The 23,295-nt window shown below is 44.0% G+C and overlaps 2 protein-coding genes and 1 long non-coding RNA gene across 3 annotated transcripts; 1 reads left to right on the forward strand and 2 right to left on the reverse strand.

The window, feature by feature from the left end:
• Positions 1-1,867, reverse strand: LOC8075541 (UDP-glycosyltransferase 1). The gene has a single exon (XM_002458409.2). The coding sequence runs from the start codon at positions 1,612-1,614 to the stop codon at positions 190-192; it is 1,425 nt and encodes a 474-aa protein (XP_002458454.1). The 5' UTR covers positions 1,615-1,867; the 3' UTR covers positions 1-189.
• LOC110434139 lies at positions 6,452-11,438 on the reverse strand. The gene is made up of 2 exons (XR_002451617.1): positions 10,970-11,438; positions 6,452-6,909 (listed from the first exon to the last, which is right to left on the reverse strand). It is a non-coding gene; the product is annotated as an uncharacterized LOC110434139 (long non-coding RNA).
• On the forward strand, positions 20,372-21,425 carry LOC8075542. The gene has a single exon (XM_002456273.2). It carries the CDS (start codon positions 20,533-20,535, stop codon positions 21,304-21,306), a length of 774 nt encoding a protein of 257 aa, XP_002456318.1. The 5' UTR covers positions 20,372-20,532; the 3' UTR covers positions 21,307-21,425.

Below are 23,295 nucleotides of genomic sequence, written 5' to 3' on the forward strand. Positions count from 1 at the left end.
TAAAATTTGAACACATGTGATTTTATTTATTATGATAAAGAAGAAAGAAAAAACTAGCAAACGTTTTACATTGTTTATAGTACCATATTATGAATGAATAAGTGAAAATAAAAACAAAAAATATCCGATAATACAAACACGTGCGTGACGCACGTGCATATTTGCTAGTTAAATTAAAGCAGGTGTTTTTCACATTTTACACTGCCTTACGAGCTCCAACAGCGCAGTGCTAGACTCTCCGCCGGCGCTCAGCGCCTCCTTCGCCTTCCGCATCGCCGCCCGCGTCCGCTCACGAAGCTCCCTGCCGCCGTCCGACTCCATGAGCCACTTCACCTTGGCAGCTACCTCCTCATCCTTGACAATCTCCTTGTCGTACCCTTCCATAGCGACGGCGAGGCGCAGATCCTCGACCAGGAACACCTTGTTCATCCGCTGCTCGGCATACATCGGCCACGCCAGCATCGGTACGCCGCCCATAATCGCCTCCAACACCGAGTTCCAGCCGCAGTGCGTGACGAACCCGCCGACGGCGCCGTGGGCCAGCACCTCGCGCTGCGGCGCCCACGCCTCGACCACTAGCCCCTTGCCCTTGGTGCGCGCCAGGAAGCCCTCGGGGAGGAGCGCGCCGAGGCCGTCTTCCTCGCCGGCAGGCGGGCGCCGCACAACCCACAGGAACCGTTGCCCGCTCGTCTCGAGCCCGCGCGCCACGTGCCTCGTCTGCTCCGCGCTGAACCGGCCCATGCTGCCGAAGCAGAGGAACACGACGCTGGCCTCCGGCTGGGCGTCTAGCCACGCCAGGCACTCGTGCCGCTTCTCGCCAACCTCTTCCAACGGCTTGATCACCGGACCGATGCAGTGCAGCGGTGGCGTTCGTCTCCCGGGTGGCGTGCAGAGGCCTGCCACGATGGCGTCGGTGGCGCGTGGCTCCAGTGAGCGGAAGCTGTTGACGATAAGACCGTGGGAATTGCACATCTGTTCGGACAGCGCGAGGAAGAGTCTGTTGCCAAGGCTGTCGCGGTCTTGGTAGGCCGCCGGGAGGTCATCTACGGGTATCGGCGCGACGCCCGGAACGCGCAAAAGTTCACCCCCGAGGTGTCGGAGGCTAATGGATGTTTGCTCGTGGATCAAGGGATGGTATAGCAATTCCGCCAGGCCGGCGATGGATGAGGTGAAGAAGAAGTACGTGGGGATGCCCAGCTCGGTGCCGACGTCCACGGCGCTGCCGCAGAAGAAGTCCAGCACCAGGGCGGCCGGGGAAGGGGAGGCGGCACGGAGGAACTCACGGAGGTCAGAGTCGGAGGCGCGGGCGAGCTCGAAGGTCTGCGCCACGTAATCGTGGGCGGGCACGTCGCGCGGGCGCGTGACGTGCGGTAGGAGGTGAAAGGAGAGCTGGGGGTGCGCAGCCGCGAGGCCTTCGGCAAATGAACCGGCAGCCGCGCCGCCGCCAGTGGCAGTGTCGTCGGTCCGCCCGCCAAGGACGACGGCGACGTCGAGGCTGTGCGCTGCGAGCAGCTCGCCGAGGTCCACCAAGGAGAACAGGTGGCTGATCATCATCGGCGGGGCGTAGATGACCACGAGGGCCTTCTTGTCTTGGCTCTCGGATGGGGTCGCCATTTCTGGGACTGGGAACCTGTGGGATCACTGTGTAGTTTCCCGTGAGCTTGAGCGACAAGGTGGCGTGAATGTTGTGAGCGATTTGCTTTTGATACGACGCGGGCGACGTAGTACTGTACTAGTGCCGGCTGCTTAGCCTGTTTATAGTACCCCGCATGCATACTCGTACTTTGAGGGCATGTTTGGTTGAAGGGAATAAAGACTAGATACTGAAACAAGGACAAAACGTTAGTCGCCTATTGTATTATTACGATCAAAGAGACTAAGGACCATTAAAGTTTGTAGAGAATGTTGTTTCAAGGTTAATATATTTATTTGTCTGGATAATTTTTTCTTTATTCACTAATAAATCAATTAATTAAACTTGTGCCTTATTATCGGTAGCCTGAGATGAAATTCGTACCAAAATATCCCTAATTTCGGTCCACGAGTCCTACCTAACCCGATCGTCGTCCTGCTCCTGCCGCGGCACGGAATCAACGACAGTGTCACGTGTTGCTTCTTTACTCGTCCATCAAACCACCGTATATGTGGCTGTGGTTCTGGAGTAGCAGTGGACGTCCACGTCGACGCCGGGATGGTCCTAGTGGCGGTGAGTGGTCGTCCTAGTGCGACGGGGGCGGTGATGGTGTGCAAACTAAATACAGAACCGACCTGTGCATTTAAGGTCCATCTGTTTGCAATTGCTTTCAACAACTGGCCACAGCTTGCAGTCACAAAAAAAAAAAAAAAAAACTGGCCACAGCTTGCCACAAAAGCTTTTTAAGCTGTGGTATAGCAAAAGCCTATGACCGAATGGAATATTCACCGTGTATTTTGTTTCGAAGGAGCACGGCCCATAGAAGATGGGATAGGATGGGATGGGACGCGCCTAGTTTTCTTCTTCCCTGATTCTCACCGCATCTATGCCGGTAGCCTAACTCCGTTGCCGATTCACGTCGTTGCCGGTATGGTTGTTGAGAAAATTTGCTCATTGCCATAAAAAATCATAACAGTTTCTTGGTTGCCATTAATTAAAAATTATACTCCCTCCGTCCACGAAAGAGTCAATTTCTAGAGTTGTCCTAAATCAAACTTTTTAAACTTTGACCAAATTTCTAGAAAAAAATACTAGGATTTATAGTATCAAATTAGTATTATTAGATTCATCATAGAATATATTTTCATATAATGTGTATTTTATATTATAGATGTTGTTACTCTTTTCTATAAAGTTAGTCAAACTTTAAAAAGTAAAGTTTGACTGGCACGGATCCTAGGAATTGATTCTTTCAGGGACGGAGGGAGTAGCATCTTTCATCGCCATTAATTTATAATTTTTGATCCCTTCATTGCCATTACTGTTACATTTGTGGGTTTTGTTCCCTTAATTGCCATCTATTTAGATAGTTTGCTTCCTTTTAACTGCCATTGAGTGGACGGAATCACAGAACGGCGTGAACCGTGTTCGAAGCTCGACGTAGTCCTCTGCTGCCGCGCTCTCCCTCCCGTGCGATTGCTTAGTGCTTGTGACAAGTGCTAGAGAAAGGGAGCATCCATCTCTTTACAACAGCGCCATCTTCAGCATCGTTAGCTTTTGGTGTCGCAGAGCCATATCCATATGTAGTCCTCACCACATCACCTCCTCCACCGGCAGCGCGTCAAGCAGCCCGCCTGGGAGCTCCTGGAACCTCGCCTGCACGTACACATATGTACATCATTCGATCAGCACATCAGATGCAACAATGCAATGGTGTATGTAGGTCCACATGGTTTACATACCTTGATGAGGCCTGCAAGCCGCAAGGCAGTGCAGTGCAGGTCGATGCTGTGCACTTGTATCTGCTCTCTAGGCTGCAGTACAGCAGCAGTATATTGCCATGCCAGCCTGCTGGCCTCCCACGGAGCAACCCCGCGCGCGATGTGCCCTGCTGTGCTGGTCGCCTTCCGTCGTGGAGCCGCGATGTCGCGCTCGCGCAAGTGGAACTGGTGGACCGTCACTTGTGCCAATGTGCGGGAATCTTCCCGTCCGAACGATCGGACGGGAGCAACCTGCCGATCGCAAGTCTCAGGCCGCCAGTTCCTGTTTCCCGCGCAAGTCCGACGGAACGTAAGTTTCCCTTTTTGTTTTCTTTTTTATTCCTTTCATTTCATTTTATTTTATTTTTTCTCTTTCCTTTTATTGTTATGTTTTTATTTTTATTTTTATTTCTTTTGTTTTTGTGTGACTTTTTCATTATTCTTTTTGTTTTTATATTTTTATTTTATTCTTCTTTTTCTTTATTCTTCTATCTTTTATTCCTTTCTTTTATTTGCTTTCCTTTTTCTTACTATTTTTCACGATTTAATTTGTTTTTTTGTTTCATGTGATTTTTCTTTATTCTTTTCATTTTTATGTTTCTATTTTACTTCTTTTGTGGTTTTATTATAATTAATTATTTTGTTTGTTTCATTTTATTTTTATATTTATTTTTTGTTTTTCTTTCCTTTATATTTTCTCAATAGAGTTTTAAATTTTAATTTTTTCTATTTTATCATAGCTAATTAACCATTTTTTCATGGTTTCTCTTTTCATTTCTGTATTATATGATATGCTATAATGTTCATGTAGTATATAATAAATAGTTACTATAACTTATTATTTTGTTTATTTATATTTTATTATTTTTTATATTTCTTTTTATCATTTATTGTTTTCAGCAAACTTTTTTATTTTTTTACTTTACTTATCTTTTTACGTTATATTTTTGATATGCTATGTTCATATAACATAGATATGATGTTCTGTAATGATTTTTTATGTTCTATGTTGTTTTTATAGTTATGTAGTATACAAGTAATGCGTTATATTTTTTTATGTTCACGTGTTATACAGGTGGTGTTTTTTATGTTCTCACGGTATACATGATGATGTTCTATGGTGTTTTTTTAATGTTCGTATAATATATATGTGATGTTCTATGATGTATTTAGTGATGTTCACGTAATATATATGCGATGTTTTATAATGTATTTTAGTGATATTCTACAGTGTATTTAGTGATTTTCACTTAGTACACGTTTGTTCTATTATATATATATAGTGATCTTCACGTAATATACATGTGATATTCTCTGGTGTTTTTTGTGATGTTCACTCTATGATGTATTTAGTGATGTTCGTATAATATATATTGATATTCTATAATATATTTAGTAATGTTATGGTGTATTTAGTGATGTTCACTTAGTACACATGTAATGTTTTATGATGTATTTAGTGATGTTTAGATAATATATATGCGATATTATTATTTAATTTTTTTCACTATTACATGTTTTTATATTTTCTCTATACTTTACTCTAGATTTTGTTATGTTTTATTTATATTATGTGTTTATTTTATGTTTATTATAATAACAATTTCATGAACCTAAAATTGGAATACTAAACATTTTTATTGTGAATTTGGAACATTGTTCTAGTAGTATAATAAGGCCTTGTTTAGTTGGAGAAAAAAAATTTAGGTGTCACATCAGATGTTTCGTAGGATGTCGGAAGGGTGTTCGGATACTAATAAAAAACTAATTACATAGCTCAGCTAGAAACTGCAAGACGAATTTATTAAAGCCTAATTAATCTATCATTAGCACATATAGGTTACTGAGGCTAATCATGGACTAACTAGGCTTAAAAGATTCGTCTTGTGATTTCCAATTAAACTGTGTAATTAGTTTATTTTTTATCTATATTTCATACTCCATGCATGCATTAGGCCTTATTTAGTTCTGAAAATCTTTTGATTTTCGGGACTATAGCATTTTCGTTTTTATTTGATAAACATTGTCCAATTATGGAGTAACTAGACTTAAAAGATTCATTCCATGATTTACAGATAAACTGTGCAATTAGTTTTTATTTTTGCCTATATTTAGTGCTCTATGCATGTGACACAAGATTTAATGTGACGGGAAATCTTGAAAAGTTTTTAGTTTTTGGAGTGAACTAAACAAGGCCTAAACATTCGATGTGACTAGTGAAAACTTTTTGGGTTGGAAACTAAACAAAGCCTAAAAAATATACTATTTTTAGAGAACAAATGTTCACTAATAAAACTATATCTAAATATATTCATGTGAAGTCTTGTTTTGATGGATTTATTCTAGGAAATATAATGGTGTAATCAGAATTATATTTAGATATTCAGTTTAGTAGTTATAACATTTTTTAGCCGGTAGAAAATGATATGCACGCAAATCAATTAATGAATAAAATATTAAAAACCTCTTTCCTGAGCATGAAGACTCCGCGGGGCTGGGCAGGTGAGCGGGAACGGGAAACAACACGGATCCCACGCGAAGAAAAAAACGAGGCGCGAAAAATTATCGGACGGAGATTTCTGTCCGAATGGACGGACTGTAGCACTCCCCGCCAATGTGTCGCTCATCCGTCGCCCACCCGATCTCCATTATCTCTGGTCGCCGTCGACACCACGGGGACAAGAGCGTAGCGGCAGCGGACGGCGTGGAGCGTGGAAAACGGTTCATGCGGTTCCGTCCGCTCAATAGTAATTATGTCAGTCTTAATGCATGTTTCATATACACATTAAATAGGGTGTCACATAAATAAAATTGCTGACTTTACATGATTATTAAATGAAGAAGTTTCATCAGATGAGAGAGAAGTTTCATCCCATTAAACTCACTAGAACATCAGGCGCCCTTCGGGCGCCCTACAATGGTTTAAAGAATAAAAGCTACTATCAAACTGGGTAGATAAAGACTTGTAATTAGATGGTAGCTAAAATCTAAGCACATGCAGTTACATATAGAGTAATTGTTAGCATAACCACGGCATCAGCATCTAAGATGAGGCATATATGCACCAACATAAACATAGAACAAATTATGAAGCAACAACATAACCTCCATATCCTAATTTTAAAATGAAATGAAAAAAAAACTTATTTCTTATTGTGTTCTAAATCAACTAAACATGCATTCAAAAATCATGATGCCATGAAGCAGGTGTCATGTGCCTCAAGCTAAAATCATGTTTCCTACTGTGTTCAGAATCAAATTATGCATACAGCTAAATAATTCACCAAAATATCTAGTTTATACTAATACAACAATAAGTTTTTCAATGCGAAACGTGTGATGTAGAGCAGCAGGCATTAATGTCATCGTTTAGCAATACGCAGATCAGCTAGGGCCAGTGCAACTCCAATAAACCAAGGCATCAATGCCGTCCTTTAGCAACAAGCAGATCAGGTAGGTTGCAACTTCAAGAAATCCAAATTCGAGACGAATAGCCAATTCATAGAGCTTTTTTGCCTGCAAAGGATGCAGTGATATTTATATCAGCACAATAGGTACTGCAAGTGTGCGACCTACATCCTTGAAGGAAAAATATAACCATAATAAAACAATAAAATAAGTGAAGCATCTAACTATTTACCATTGTCAGCTTATGATCTGTCAAATCTAGAAGGAAAAAAAAGCATAGGAAGTCTTGCTTTACAGTATCATTGTCATGTTTGTGAATATTCATGTATTTCACTTTTAAGCAATTTTGACCAAATAGTAATTCAGAATAAGTACTATTTTAAAAAATGATTACATTGTACGTATAAAGCAAGACAACACAACTTTTGTTAACTACACAACCCATATGTAATTTCAATAGGTAATTTTTAGCTTTATCATAATAAAATAATTTCTACTCTAAAATTAAGCCCACAATTATCATACCCACAGAGCTTCTGGAAAAATGAAATAAGAAAATTAGAGATGTTGCGAGTTCAATGCCTAGAGGACACAAGATGCTTTGAGTGGGATATCAACTGGTCTTGTCAACATTCTTCATGATGACTTGGGACTCATTGAGTTTAAAAATTTCCAGATCCAAAAGAATCTTTATGGAATCAAACACATGGGTGAAATCTTCAAGAACTCAGCCTTAGAACCATAGAAAATCATACATTTAACAGATATATCAATCAATATCATTATTCTAGTATCATAGTTCAAGTGTAAGCTTATTTTTATCCTTTTCAAGCTATGGCGATAGCGTCAGTTGCAATTTCAGGTTTGACATCAATCAAGCACCTTAAAAAAAGAAGAAGAGAAATACAGTCGCAGGCCATGGAAAATACTGAATACGATGTGTCTTGTGAGGGATTAAAACCGAGACTAATCTATCATCGGTAGCTACGAACAATTAAATGAGTAATTGCCTGTGTGAGATGTGAGAGAAAAAATATAATCTGTTAAAGTTTAAGAAGTAGGATAAATCATACATGAAAAACCAATGCATAGAAGTAATTGCCTGTAAAGAAAATAAACAAACAGAAATGTTACACAAAAAAGATAATGAAAAGCACCACTTTGCCTGGCAAATTAATTAAATTGTTTAAGTTAACAAAATGGTGAAGCTCAAAAACCCTCTCTTTGACATAGATTATCCAAACAAATTCCCTCATTCTATAGCCATCTTAGCTCAGTGGTGAATTAGATTAACAAAGAATCATTTATCTTCATGAAAAGAAAAGGAAAAAAAGACCCTAAGAATGGAAAGTCCATGTACACCTATGGAAAGGCAGACTACGAAAACTATTCTTAACAAGCTCTATTGGAACTAAGCATGGCCCCATCTAACCTATACTGGAAAAGCGTCCATCTGAAATCAAGCACAACATTAATTTGCCTTACTATCCAGCATCAATATGCAGTAAGAATTTTTTTAACAAATTGCTAAGTTTAATACTTACACCTTTTTCAAGTGTATACAACCATATGCTATACCGTTCTCCCTGGCCAATCTATTGTGTAGTTTAGTTGAAGATTATCTGTTAGTGATATCATAAGCAATTGCCATAATATCTGCTCCCAACAGGCTCTCAAGAGGCTCTGCACAACCTATCCACATGTCTGGTTGAGACTGGAGATCAGACATCTTAATGCTTGAACTACTGGTGTCCACTGAAATATCATCGACTTCCCTACTTTCAAAGCCACTCGACAAATAGATTATCTCAATCTGGAATAGCACCAGGAAGTCAGAATTATCCAATTCTACAACTCTGAACTGAATTCAAAGTCACACGCAAAATCAAGAAGTTTTCTGCCAAAAAAAATCTGAAACACAGGATGAAAGACAGGGGAAGAACCTCTAGCTACCAGGGGGCGTCTGAAAGCCCTAGTTTGGTTTTGGATAATTTATGAAACCCTAGTACTAACCTCTATACTAAGTGTGTGTAGACTTAATGAGGTTGGTACATGCCAAGTGATGGAGCAAGAGATAATCATGGTGATGATGGTGATGACCACAAGGTGATCAAGTGCTCAACTTGGAAAAGAAGAAAGAGAAAAACAAAACCCTATGGAGATCAAGGCAAAGGTATTGCTTAGGGTTTTGGTTTTGGTGATCAAGACACCATAGAGGGTGTGATCACATTTAGGATAGATAGCCGTACTATAAAGAGGGGAATTCTTTGGCTAAGCGGTTATCAAGTGCCACTAGGTGTCATTGTTCATGTGCATGCATTTAGAACCTAGTGAGCTAACTTAACTCCTTCGAAGAAAATGATTGTGAAAATGCTAACACACGTGCACATGTTGGTTTACACATTGTGGTGTTGGCACACTTTGTGAAGGGAGTTGAAGTTTGAAGGGTTGAGAGAGGATGGGTTCCTCTCTCCCTCCCGCCGAGCTTGCGAGGCGGGATTCGGCGCTTTTCGAGAAAATGAAGTGCATATTTTCTATTGCGCCGAAGGGAAATTTGGTGAAGTCGCGGGAGTGTTTCTCGCTGAGAAAACACTCACCGGACGCTGGCTTAGAGGCACCGGACGCTGTGTCTGAGCGTCCGGTGTGCAGACTGTGCCTGGCCCAGCTAGGGTAAGGCACCGGACGATAGGCACCGGACGCTGGCTTGAGCGTCCGGTGATGCGCGTCCGGTGTGAGGGGTTTTTGCAACCCTCTCTGCGCACGAGTCCGGTGAGCACCGGACCGTCCGGTGCCTAGCGTCCGGTGAGGTCGCGAGTTTGACAAACTCTCTGTGCACGAGTCCGGTGAGCACCGGACCGTCCGGTGCCCATCGTCCGGTGGTGCTGTGCAGGCGCGCGTGCGAAGTGGCCGTTGGCGGCAACGGTCGACTTCAAACGGCTAGTGACACGTGGCGGTCAGCTGAGCACCGGACGCTGGGTGTTGAGCGTCCGGTGGCTCCCTGTGAGCGTCCGGTGCCCCCGAGTTTTGCCCAGTAAAAGAGCCAACGACTCTATTTGTTTGAGGGGCTATTTATACGTGTTTGGCCGGCTTGGGGCTCACTCTCTTGGCATTCTAGCATACATAACATCCTTGTGAGCCTAAGCAAACACCTCCCACTCATCTCCTTCATAGATTATACATCTTTGTGAGTTTGGGAGTGATTCCAAGTGCATTTGCTTGAGTGATTGCATCTAGTGGCACTTGGGGATTGTTCTAGCTGCGGTTTTCTTGTTACTCTTGGTGGTTGCCGCCACCTAGACGGCTTGGAGCAGTGGAGGAGGATTGGCACGAGTTGGTGATAGTTCGTGGCCATCTCCCGGTGATTGTGAGGGGTCTTGTACCTTCCCCGGCAGAGAGCCGAAAGGTAACTCTAGTGGATTGCTCGTGTCATTGAGTTACCTCACTTGTGGGTAGGTTCTTGTGGTGTCCTAGTGAGGACGAGGTTCGTGCTACACCTCTTAGCCACCGAACCACCAAGTGTTGGTCGACACAACGGGGACGTAGCGTGTCGGCAAGCACGTGAACCTCGGGAGAAAAATCAGTGTCTCAATTGTGTTTGATTGGCATTCTCCCGGTGCTTGATTGTTTATATTGGTGATTGGTTCATCCTCTACGCGGCGGTATAAAGTTCAAACCATCTCTTTTACATTCCCGCAAACTAGAGTAGCTTACTTACTTGTGTAGAAACTATAGGTAGCTTTCTAGTGTAAAGTAGTGACATAGCTCTTGTGTGCCTAGTGATTGTATCAACTAGAATTGTTGGATAGGTGGCTTGCAAACACCCCATTAGGGCTAGAGCAAAAAAACTTCGCTTTGTTATTTACTAACCTCTTGCTCTAGTGAGTTTGTAGATTTTTGAATAGGCTATTCACCCCCCCTCTAGCCATATTAGGACCTTTCAGCGTCCATGTTGGCATGGAGGCAATGAAGAGTGGCAGGTCGAAATGGGGCTTTGGCCTCTTTGCGGCTCATGAGCATGGAGATCGAGCAGTCGATGGAGCAGACAACCGAAATAGGGAGCGTTGTCGTAGGGGCGCATGGCAGGGTGGGCGTGGAGGCGCGTGAGAGAGATGAGGGCGTGGAACACGCAGCCACCGGTTCAACCACTTCAGCAGCGGCACACACGTACCTTGGGAGGCCTCGTCGCGGAGCAGCCGGTGTAGGCCAACCGGATCCGCTGCCCCTGAGCCCAGATCTGCTGCCATCGAGGATGGAGCCAACTGGATCCGCTGCCCTCGAGCCTAGATCTGCTGCCATCGATGACGAAGCTGATCGGATTCGCTCAGTGGGCATCATGAGGAGTTACTCCGTAAGACTGGGCTCGGTAGATGCCGGAACAGTTTGACGTCGTCGTTGCGGATGCGTTGCTGGAGGCGACAGAGGAGCGATGGCGGCGATAAGTGCGGCAGCGGTGGTGAAAAGAGAGCGAAAGGAAGGAGAGGAATGAGGAGAGGGCTAGAGGGGTTCGGGTTGGAGGAACGCCATGGAAGAGGTGGAGGAGCGGCGGCGGCGAGCGGGGAGGCGCGCCCAGTGATACGCGAGCCGCATCGACGCCTGGGAGAGGAGAGAGAGAGAGGAATCAGGAGGAGGTTAGGGTTCGGGTCAGGTGGGGGGCTCTCTGCAAAATGTCACCTTTTAGGCGTGATTTAGTGGACTGCGGGTTAGTTTCCAAAGAACTGAAAGACTTTTTTGTAAGATAGGCAGAAACACGTGTCGGCACATGGAGGAGCCACCAATGCTCCAAATGCTGTGGTGCAAGCAAAATGGAGTGGGTTTTAATCAACCCTGATGTGGCTCGTTACCTAGTTTATAGTCTTGGTAACTGTGTCATGAAATTATGTTCATGACACAGTTACTAAGACTATAAACTAGGTAACGAGCCACATGAGTTTAATAGGATGAAACTTCTCTCTCATCCGATGAAAACTTCTTCATTTAATAACCCTGCAAAGTCAGCAATTTTATTTATGTGACACCATATTTAATATGCATGACACTCTCATTAAACATACGTTGAGACTGACCTTAAACAAGCAAATTATCGGACGCCACTAGTTAGCGAATGTTCATTCAATTTGAATGCAGCGAACCATTCTCCGACCAATAAATATTTTTATTTTAGAAAATTATTTATTCCCTTAAAATACTTTTTTTATGATCCGGGACTTTTTGGGCGGACTGCGCGTGCTTCTCTTTGTCTTCTGCATGCTGACATCAGCGTTGACACAAGCTGAAGAAAAAGTGAAACGTTTATTTTAAATTGCTATAGCTTCTACATGGTGTATCTATTTTAATTTCGTTTGTATCAATGTGTTCTATATGACGAGACAAACAAAATTAGACCCTATTTGTATAAGTTTTGAAGAATTTTTTCTACAGCAATTTATGTGTACTAACTTACTCCCTCCATCTCATGTGTATAACATACTCCCTCTGTCCCTGAAAGCTTCAATTCTTAGAATCCGTGCCAGTCAAACTTGTTTAACTTTGACCAACTTTATAGAAAAGAGCATCAATATGTATAACATAAAATGATTATCTTATGAAAATATATTTAATGATAAATCTAATGGTATTAATTTGGTACTATAAATCTTAGTGCTTTTTTCTATAAATTTGGTCAAAGTTTTAAAAGTTTGACTTAGGACAACTCTATAAGTTGCAGCTTTCAGGGACGGAGGGAGTATAATACACATGACTTAAACGTATAACTTTTACGTCAAAGGTTATGCACATAACTTATCGATATACTCCCTCCATCCAAATTGTAAGTCATTCCAAGAATCTTGGAGAGTCAAACTTTTCTAAGTTTGACAAACTTATATGATAAAATTATTATTATGATGATGATACAAACTAAGTATCATTAGATTCTTTCTTAATTATATTTTCATAGTATACTCACTTTACGTAACAAATTTTAGTATTTCTCTCTATAATTTTGGTCAAACGTGAAAATACTTTGACTCTCCAAGATTTTTGGAATGACTACAATTTGGGATGGAGGGAGTAACTTTTATGTGACTTGTTATGCACATATATATAACTTATACATATAACTCACTATGTCACAAAATTAGATGACCTGCATGTAAAAGTTAGATTTACAAGATATAGATGAACAAACTTGTTTGTACAAGTCATGTTAATAACTTATATTATAATAACTTGCTTGTATAACTTATAAGTTAGACAATCCAAAGTCAGGAGAACTCTCTACACTCCTCTTTAAACTTGTTTTCATGCCATTTCTCGTACAATCTTCTGGTCCGACCGCCGCTCATATGTACCGGCCTCCATTGCCGCCGCCCTATAGGTCAACGCTATCGCTCTACGCTTGCCTCTGCGGTTGTTATTGACCTTTGGCTCGAAAGCATAGCATGTTGCCTTCACATGTGCATAGTCTGCTATTTTTATATATGCTCGTCGCTTGCATTGGCCAGAAAGCATGGAAGCTAAGCACGCCTTGTTGGCTGTATAGAGTTAGTACTCACATCATTGTGGTGACAACACAAGATGCAGTTTTCTTTTTAATTTTTTTATGAACAATATAATAAACCAAAAAAAAAATAAATGTGGGCCTTACTCTGATTTTTAGAAATTTATTATAGGAGATTGTTGGACAAGAACAAAAATTAAGGTTATTATTGCTTTTGTTAACTTGCTAAATTGATTATGTTAGCAAGTAATTATACCAAACTCCTGTAGATGTTGTGAATAAAGCCTGAGACTGGCTTTGAAAACTATTGGACTAAGGCCTTGTTTAGATCGATTTTTTTTGAATTTTAATATTATAGCACTTTCGTTTTTATTTGACAAACATTATACAATATGGAGTTACTAGACCTGAAAGATTCGTCTCGTGATTTATAGACAAACTGTGCATTTAGTTTTTATTTTTTTCTTTTATATTTAATGTTCTATGCATGTGTTGTAAGATTTAATGTGACGAGTAATCTTGAAAAGTTTTTGGTTTTTGAGGTAAATTAAGGAAGGCCTAAGAAGCATTTGGATGCTGATGCTCCCTGCCGAGAGCGTGAACCACTGTGCTTCCTTGGCCGCTATGCGCGGCCTATGAGTTGACAGAGGTCTGCTGACTCGTGGCCCAACCAGCGGTCTTTGCAGAAAAGAGCGAAATTAGAGCAACCTCAATGTATATGGACCAAGTAGTCCATATACATGGGGCCTACATAAGTAGTCCATAGCTATTATTTTTTGCTCACAATGTTCAGCCAACAAAGTAGTCCATAAGGTAGGGTCCACTAGAGATTAAAAATTATTCTTTTTAACCATCTCATGTATCATGACACAAGAGAGAGAGCATGGAGAGAGAAAATAGCATTTCTTTATTGCTTATGGGTAGTCCATAGGGCTATGGGTAGCTTTTGTTATAGACTGCTATATGGACTACCTCTACAATATTTCAGTTAGCTGATAGAACATTGTAACGGATGACAGGTTGGCCCATTCGCTGAGGCGGTTCGTGATGGTTGACTGGCAACAGCTGTTGCAGTCGGGTCAGGCTATATAAGCCGTTCTTCCCTTTGGTTCAGGTAGCGAACTTTGTAACAGAAATACTCTAGAAATTAGTTCCAGTCATTCGAGTCTAGCAGTTCATCTGCTCCTGTACACAAACCTTGTTACAAATTCGCAATAAAGATACCCTGATTTCCCCCAAAAGCCACCAAATCGAAGCCAGTTCGTCACAATTGGTACTCAGAGCCTATCGGTTTGAGAGAAATTTTTTTTTCTCGCAAATCGATTGTTCCGGGCTGGCTCCGAAACGCAAACCCACCAAATTCCAGACGGAGATGACGACATCGATTGACGACCTCAAGGCCACCATGGCATCTATGGCGAAGCAACTTGAGGGAGTTCAAGAAATGGCGAAGCAGCTCGAAGGATTTCAGCAGGTGATGACGACTACCCTCGACAAGCTCAATGACTTGGAGTCGTGGCGCACCATCGCAGAGACATCGATGGGCTCTATGATTCAGCAGTCCAAGGAGACGTCATCCCGGGTGTTGCAGTTGGAGGCGCGACCCCCACCGCCGCCGCCGTCGTCGCTGCCGCTGCCTCCGACGACCACGCTGATTCGTCCACTTCCACCATCGTCGGGGCCGCTTCCTCAACCTCCGACGACCGCGCTGATTCGTCCGCCCCCACCATCGTCGCTGCCGATGCCGCCGAATCCGTTGACGGCGTCTCTTCCTCAGCAGCACCAGGGGTGGCTCGATCTGAACACGGCGCCAGCGGCGTCGAGTTCACAATCGCCCAATGGGCACGGCCAGTGTCATGATCACCGGGTTGTTGGCGGTGGGGCCTCATGCGCCTTGCCGCCGCACCCGGTCACGGGTATGGGTTTCGATCCTACTCCTCATGTTTTTCAGTCGCCCGATTTGGATTCTATGCGTTCGCCTCGTTCCCCACCTGTGCCCAAGTTTGATTTCCCCAAATTTGATGGGGATAATCCCAGATTGTGGCGTGACCATTGTGTCCTGTTTTTTGAGGTATATGGTGTTCATCCGGCGATGAGGACCCGATTTGCGGCACTCAATTTTCAAGGACCAGCTGCTACCTGGCTACAGACAATTGAGCGCCATGGCCGGATTACTGATTGGGATCAGCTCTGTGAGTTGGTTTTCGCAAAGTTTGACAAAGATCAGTATCAGAAGCACTTGCGGAAGTTGGAGCAGTTGAAGCAGACAGGGACAGTCACTGAGTATCAGGCTCAATTTGAACAATTGGCGCATGGGGTTTTGCTCTACAATCCATCATATGATAATGTGTATTTTGTCACACGATTTTTGGCTGGTCTGAAGGAGGAGATCAGGGCCCCGATTGCTTTGCATAGACCACGAGATGTGGATACCGCCAGTGCCTTGGCATTGTTGCAGGAAGAAGAACTCAATGCTGCTAAGATCAGAAACCTTGGGAGGGGATTCTATAAGGCTGGGTCAAAGGAAACAGTGGAGAAAGGGGGAGTTGACAAGATGGTGCTCAAGAATCAGAGGGCCGAGCATGAAGATAAGCTGTCAACACTCAAACAGTATCGCCGCAAGAATGGCTTGTGTTTCAAGTGCGGTGGCAAATGGAGTCCCAATCATACTTGTCCTGAACACATTCCATTGCATGTCTTGGAAGAGTTGTGGGATGCACTTGAAATGAATGAAGTGGATGGTCACGAGGAGATGCAGTCGGAGGATATATCTGCTGAGGATTCAGTTTTTGCTCTGCAAACACCAGGAAAGGAATCACAAGGCAAACGACAGACTCTGAAGTTGCTGGCCAGAATAGGCAAACAGCAGGTGCTGGTGTTGGTAGATTCAGGCAGCATTGGCACATTTGTCAGTGATCGGTTGGTTCAAGTTGCTGGACTGCAGACTCAAAAATGTCCTGTTGCAACCTTCAAAGCAGCAGATGGAGGACAGTTGCACTGTGAAGAAGAAGCTCCATCATTGCAATGGTGGGTTGAAGGGCACCAGTTCTTATCCAACGCTAGAGTGTTGGCCCTCAGGTGCTATGACATGATTGTGGGTGAAGATTGGTTGGAGGCTGTTAGCCCAGTCTGGGTAGATTACAAGACAAAGAAAATGAAGATTACAGTAAAAGGTAGAAGAGTAACCTTGCAGGGAATACAGGATCAGTTGGAAGCATGTCCAGCTATTGGATCTAGGAAACTGCTCAACTTAATTCAGCATGGAGGTGTGATGTGTTGCTTGCAAATGTGCAGTACTGGGTATCCATCACTGAGGATAGAAGAAGAAAGTGAAGTCCAGGCTATTCTGTCATATCAGCAGCAGGTTATACCTGACTCAATACAACAGCTGCTAACTCAGTATGAGCATTTGTTCAGAACACCATCAGGGTTGCCTCCTCAGCGAGCAGCAGACCACAAGATCCAGCTTGTACCAGAGGCTCAGCCAGTACGAATTAGACCATATCATTATTCACCAATTCAAAAGAATGAGATTGAAGCTCAAGTGCAACAAATGTTGAAATCTGGGGTGGTCAGGCCGAGCACAAGTGAGTTTGCCTCCCCAGTGTTGTTGGTGCGTAAGAAGGATGGCACATGGAGATTTTGTGTGGACTATCGCCATCTGAATGCAATCACCATGAAGCACAAGCATCCAATGCCAGTGGTGGATGAATTGCTGGATGAAATTAATGGAGCTCAGTGGTTCACCAAGTTGGATTTCAGTGCTGGATATCATCAGATAAGAATGGCCACAGGAGATGAGTACAAGACAGCATTCAAAACTCATCAAGGTCTGTATGAGTTCTTAGTCATGCCATTTGGACTCACTAATGCACCAGCAACATTCCAGAGTTTAATGAATTTGATCTTTGCTTCATTGCTGAGGAGAGGTGTATTGGTTTTCATGGATGACATACTCATTTACAGTAGAACTTTAGAAGAACATGTGAGACTACTTCAGCAAGTTTTCCAGATCTTGGACAATCATCAATTCTTGATTAAAAGGTCTAAATGCTTGTTTGCACAGTCCTCTGTGGAATATTTGGGACATGTGATCTCCGCAGCTGGAGTGGCAACTGATCCTACTAAAGTGGATGCAGTATTAAGGTGGCCACAACCAGAAACAGTAAAACAATTGAGGGGGTTCCTTGGGCTCACTGGTTATTATCGGAAGTTCATACAACACTATGGATTGTTAGCCAGACCATTGACTGAATTGCTGAAGAAGGGATGTCAGTTTCAGTGGACACCTCAGGCAGAACAAGCATTTCAGTTGTTGAAGCAGAGATTGGTTCAGGCACCAGTGTTAGCTGTACCAAACTTTGATCAATCCTTTGTGATGGAAACTGATGCAAGTGATTGTGGGATAGGAGCAGTTCTAATGCAGTCCGGACACCCCATAGCTTATCTTAGCAAGCATCTGTGCCCAAGAAATCAGGCATTGTCAGTTTATGAGAAGGAGTGCTTAGCAATCCTGATGGCTATAGACAAGTGGCGTCCATACCTACAGCACAAAAAGTTCACTATTCGAACTGATCATAAAAGTCTGCTCCATCTGACAGAGCAAAGGGTCACGTCAAAAATTCAACATAAAGCATTGATCAAGCTGATGGACTTGGATTATCACATTCAGTACAAGCAAGGTGTGAACAATGCTGCTGCAGATGCTTTGTCAAGGTGTGTATCTGAGGCTGAAGTTTTTGCTATCTCAGAATGTGTTCCAACTTGGGTTCAAAAGTTGAAGGATGGATATGTGGATAATCTGGAAGATAGGAATCTGTTAGCTGAGCTCACCTTGGTGAAGGACAATGATAAAGGCTTTGCCTTGGTGAATGGTGTAATAAGATTCAAAGGAAGAATTTGGGTAGGCAACAATCAGTTGGCTCAACAACACATTTTGCAAGCACTGCATGCTAGTGGAATTGGTGGGCATTCAGGAGTTGCGGCAACATACAGTAGAGTGAAATCATTATTTGCTTGGCCTCAGCTCAAGAAGTCTGTACAACAGTTTGTACAACAGTGCTCAATCTGTCAGCAAGCAAAAGTGGAACACACTAAATTGCCTGGACTTCTCCAACCCCTACCTGTTCCTGCTCAAGCTTGGGAGGTGATCAGTTTGGATTTTGTAGAAGGATTACCAGCTTCAGATAGATACAATGCTATTCTGGTGGTAATCGATAAATTCTCCAAGTATGGCCATTTCATTCCTATTCATCATCCGTACACTGCATTACAGATTGCAAAGTTATTTTTAGATAATGTGTACAAACTCCATGGTCTACCAAAGGCAATTATTTCTGATAGAGATCCAGTATTCACCAGCAACTTGTGGAAGGAATTATTCAGGTTGACTGACACACAGCTTCTCATGAGCTCAGCTTACCATCCTCAAACAGATGGTCAGACAGAGCGTTTGAATCAGTGTTTGGAGGGATTCCTCAGGTGCACAGTTCACTCTTGTCCTAGGCAGTGGGCCAAATGGATTTCAGTGGCTGAATTCTGGTATAATACTGCCTATCACACTGCCTTAGGCATGACCCCATTTGAGGTGCTCTATGGACAGAGTCCTAGGCAGTTGGGCATTGAAAACTTGCAACTGTCCACAATACCTGATCTGGAGAAATGGATGCAGGAAAGAGAGTTGTTGACTAGAATTGTGCAACAACAACTTCAGCGAGCACAACAACGCATGAAGGCACAAGCTGATAAACATAGAGTAGAAAGGGAATTCCAACCAGGGGACTGGGTGTACATGAAGTTGCAGCCGTATGTACAGTCTTCAGTGGCATCCAGATCTAATAAGAAGCTGTCATTTCGGTTTTATGGTCCCTATAAAGTTCTGCAACGGGTAGGAGCTGTCGCATACAAGTTGGAGTTGCCGGCTGCAAGTAAGATACATCCGGTCTTACATGTTTCCCAACTGAAGAAGCATGTTCCAAAAGACACGGTAGTTGCTGCAGAATTGGATTCAGTGGCGACTGATCCATTCATGGTGTTGCAACCACAGAAACTTCTGAAATCCAGAGTGATTCAGCGAGGAGCAAATATGGTGAAGCAAGTGTTGGTTCAGTGGACATCGATGACTCCTGAGATGGCGACCTGGGAAGATGAAGCTGATATACCACGACAACAATTTCAGACTTCAACAGACTGAGGTCAGCCTGCTGCTTAAGGAAGGGGGAATGTAACGGATGACAGGTTGGCCCATTCGCTGAGGCGGTTCGTGATGGTTGACTGGCAACAGCTGTTGCAGTCGGGTCAGGCTATATAAGCCGTTCTTCCCTTTGGTTCAGGTAGCGAACTTTGTAACAGAAATACTCTAGAAATTAGTTCCAGTCATTCGAGTCTAGCAGTTCATCTGCTCCTGTACACAAACCTTGTTACAAATTCGCAATAAAGATACCCTGATTTCCCCCAAAAGCCACCAAATCGAAGCCAGTTCGTCACAAACATTGTGGTTGCCCTTAGTACTATAGCCTAGCTGAAATACCGAGATTATTTTATGGAGAAAAGATGTGCTTACGATTCGTGAAAAATACAGTAGTAGCTGATCACAGTCCCACAGAATAGTAGAATACCAAGTCAAGTGCTTGAAGTCAAAATTGATGACTCGCTTATTTGATTAGGCGCTTCTCACGGATCGCGACTCGCGACTACAGTTCTACTGACAAGAACCCTCATATGCCTTGTCCGACCAAATCCATTCCGACACTACACCCAGCGTGGCACTAGGCACTAGGCTGTTGCAATACTGGAGGGGCTGCAACTGCATTTCAGAAATTCAGATGTGGCCATAAAAAGCTCGGATTCAATTTGTCGTCCGGTTCATTTGGCTGAAAAAAAAATATGGCTAAAAATACGTTTATTTTTCTTTTTTGAGCAGGAAGTACGCTTATTTATTGTGAGCAAGCGGCATAAATCTGCACGGCCCATTTATTGGTCCACTCCACAAGTCCATCGAAGCGACGGCAAACAGGCCAAGTCAAGCCGGCGTGTTTGTCCGGCTCCGTCGCGAAGAACACGTACGCGATGCACGGCGGCCCGCCACAACGAGAAGTTTGAGTCTTGTGCGAAAAAAAATCCGACGTATAAAGACCGCGCGACGCTGCGTCAGAATTCTCAAATCCATTGATCAAAAAAAGAATTCTCACATCCAAGTCGCCCCGCATCATCCTCTCCTCTGCGCTTCCATTCCAGTTCTCCAGCTTCCACCCATGGCGACCGGCACCGCGACCGCGGTTCCGTATAACGCCGCGGCGGCGGCATGGAAGGAGGAGCCGACGAGGCCGCTCGCGATCGCGTCGCCGACCGTCCACCCGGCGGCGACCGACGATGCCGCCACCGGCACCGGGGACGAGGAGGCGGCCGTCGCGACCACCAGGCGCTGGCGGTCGATGCAGTACCTCCGGAAGCGGCGGTGCCTGCTGTGGTGCTGCGGCTGCTGCGCCACCTCCGTGGTCCTCCTGGGCTTCACCATCCTCGTGCTCGCGCTCACCGTGTTCAAGGTCCACGACCCCGTGCTCACGCTGAACCTCGTCACGCTGGAGGGCGTCGACGGCGGGCTCGGCCCCACGGCGGCGAACCCGGTGTCCGTGAACGCCACGCTCACCGCCGACATCTCCATCAAGAACCCCAACGTGGCGTCCTTCGCGTTCGACCGGAGCGAGACGGACTTCTACTACGGCGGGGAGACGGTGGGCGTGGCGTACGCGCCGGAGGGCGAGGTGGGCGCCGACCGCACCGCGCGCATGAACGTCACGCTCGACGTGCTCGCCGACCGCGTCTCGCCCAACGCCAACACCACGGCGCTCATCTTCGGCCAGGTGTACAACATCACCAGCTACACGGAGATCAACGGCAGGGTCGACGTGCTCGGCATCTACAAGAGGGACCTGGACATCAAGATGAACTGCACCATCATGCTGGAGGTCGGGGCCTTCAGCAGCGTGCAGAGCAAAGCCACTAACTGCGTTGCAAACGTCAGCTGATTCCGGTTAGCTGGTCAAAATGAAATGAATATTTGTTGCTTTTAGTAGTTGTGCTTTCCCCTCTCCCCCCTTTTCCTTCTGTATGTACAAGATTAGTGAGTGTGAGGCTTATGGGTTTATATGCTTTTTTAGTGTTTTTTTAATGAGAAGGCTGCCTATAAGTTCAGGCCACAATTAATCAGCTTTAACTCAGAGTAGTTTCTATCTAGATACTGCGGCTGCGAGTCTGACAGGACGAGAGCAAACCAACTAATCCGTGTCTTGATGTTGATCGGTACTCGGTAGGCTAACCACCATGCTTTCTCGTAGTTCCTTTTCTGATGTCGCGTGTCTTTTTAATGGGTTTAATGGTCTGCTTTTCCAGAAGCAATGACCTTCTTGTTGATCGTTCAGAAAGGACAAATATCAGATACAGAATAACGTCATGTGGGACGGCATATGGGCCCTTTTAGTGGCAGACTTCAAATGGGCCCAGAAGCCGAGCGCTCCCTTGTTTGAAATGGGCTTGCGGCCGACTTTTGGTAAGGTCTAGTTTGTTTTTAGAAGAAAAAAAATCCAGCAAATAATTCTCAATAAAACCTTGTTAAAAACAGTTTAATGGAGGTGTCCATCAGTGATCTACAGTGCTCGCAGAAAAAAAAACCAGTGGTATCGTCTGTAGTGAGAGTAAACCGACAATCTCGCTTTCAAAAGAAACTGGCACGCCTGTGTCATCTTCCCCTCCTCTTCAAATCCGTCCAAATCGTGCAGCTACAGATCTGTTCCGTATGGCACATTGGTAGTTTGGTACCAGTATCATACAGCCATGACACTGTACAGCCACACTGGAAAAAAGTGCTCTCGAGAGTATCCATGTGCGCTTGACAGCTCCGTCCGTGTCCGTCCCTGCTGCTGCTTCGGTGGAGTACGTGCTGAGCTGACCTGTTCTGATTGTCCCTGATGGACGAAGACGCGTATTCCGGCCAGTCGTGGATGCAGTACACCGTACGCCTGTACGCTCAGTCCCCTACATCCTCATACTGCTCGCCATTTCTCCAGCGTGATCATGGCAGCCGCAGCTTCTTCTCCATCCAATGTCTGCTGTTCTATCCAATGACTGGGTTTCTCCAAAGTTGTGCGAGCCACAGCAAGATGAGCACCGGCTGTATATCAGTAGCAAATGTACAAAAGAGCTAGTAGCCTAGTAGCCATGCTGCGTGCTTCAGATTGACCTTACCATTGTTTTCTGCTACTGCTCCATCATAGCGGTTTTTTTTTTTTTTGGCAAGCAGGCGAAAGTCCAGTTGGCTAGCTGCTGCCGCATTGCGCACTTGCGTCCGGAGTTCGAATCTATCTACACGTTGAAAAGAAAATTCCCTAGTCTGCGTCACGCTAAGCATATGTCTAAGATCAGTCTGGCCTTAGTCTAAACTGAATTTTTTGAACCTAGTTAGTCTATGATTGGATAATATTTGTCACAAACAAACGAAATGCTACAGTATCGAAAACTTTTCACTTTTCAGAACTAAACAAGTCCCTAGTCCATAGGAGCTACGATGAGGTTTTATCGACCTACATGAAAAGATATTCTTCTTAAGCATAATGCCCGAGGCGCTCTATTTCTTTTCGGAGATCAATTTCATTTCCTGTACAAGAACGGGCATCATGAGATCTAGACTATATCACGTATGGAATACGGGGATTCTTTTTTGCCCGGACTCGTAGCAACAGAAATTACTGCTAAAGTATAAATGTCCCACCAATTCACATACAAATGAGAAATTTTGGCACTCATAGTGGTGTACCATGAGTGCAATTCGAAAAATAGATACTCCTTCCAATCCGAATTATAAGTAACTCCAAAAATCTTGGAGAGTCAAAACATTTTTAAGTTTGACCAAAATTATAGAAAAAATACTAAGATTTGTTACATAAAGTGAGTATACTATAAAAATATAATTAAGAAAAAAATCTAATGATACTTACTTGGTATCATAATAGTTATTATTT

The sequence above is a fragment of the Sorghum bicolor genome, chromosome 3, assembly GCF_000003195.3.
Source record: "Sorghum bicolor cultivar BTx623 chromosome 3, Sorghum_bicolor_NCBIv3, whole genome shotgun sequence".
In the NCBI taxonomy this organism is placed as follows: Eukaryota; Viridiplantae; Streptophyta; class Magnoliopsida; order Poales; family Poaceae; genus Sorghum; species Sorghum bicolor.

What these genes read in the sequence shown, in the direction of transcription:
- LOC8075541 (XM_002458409.2), bottom strand. Translation starts at nt 1,614, where the DNA reads ATGGCGACCCCATCCGAGAGCCAAGACAAGAAGGCCCTCGTGGTCATC.
- LOC8075542 (XM_002456273.2), top strand. Translation starts at nt 20,533, where the DNA reads ATGGCGACCGGCACCGCGACCGCGGTTCCGTATAACGCCGCGGCGGCG.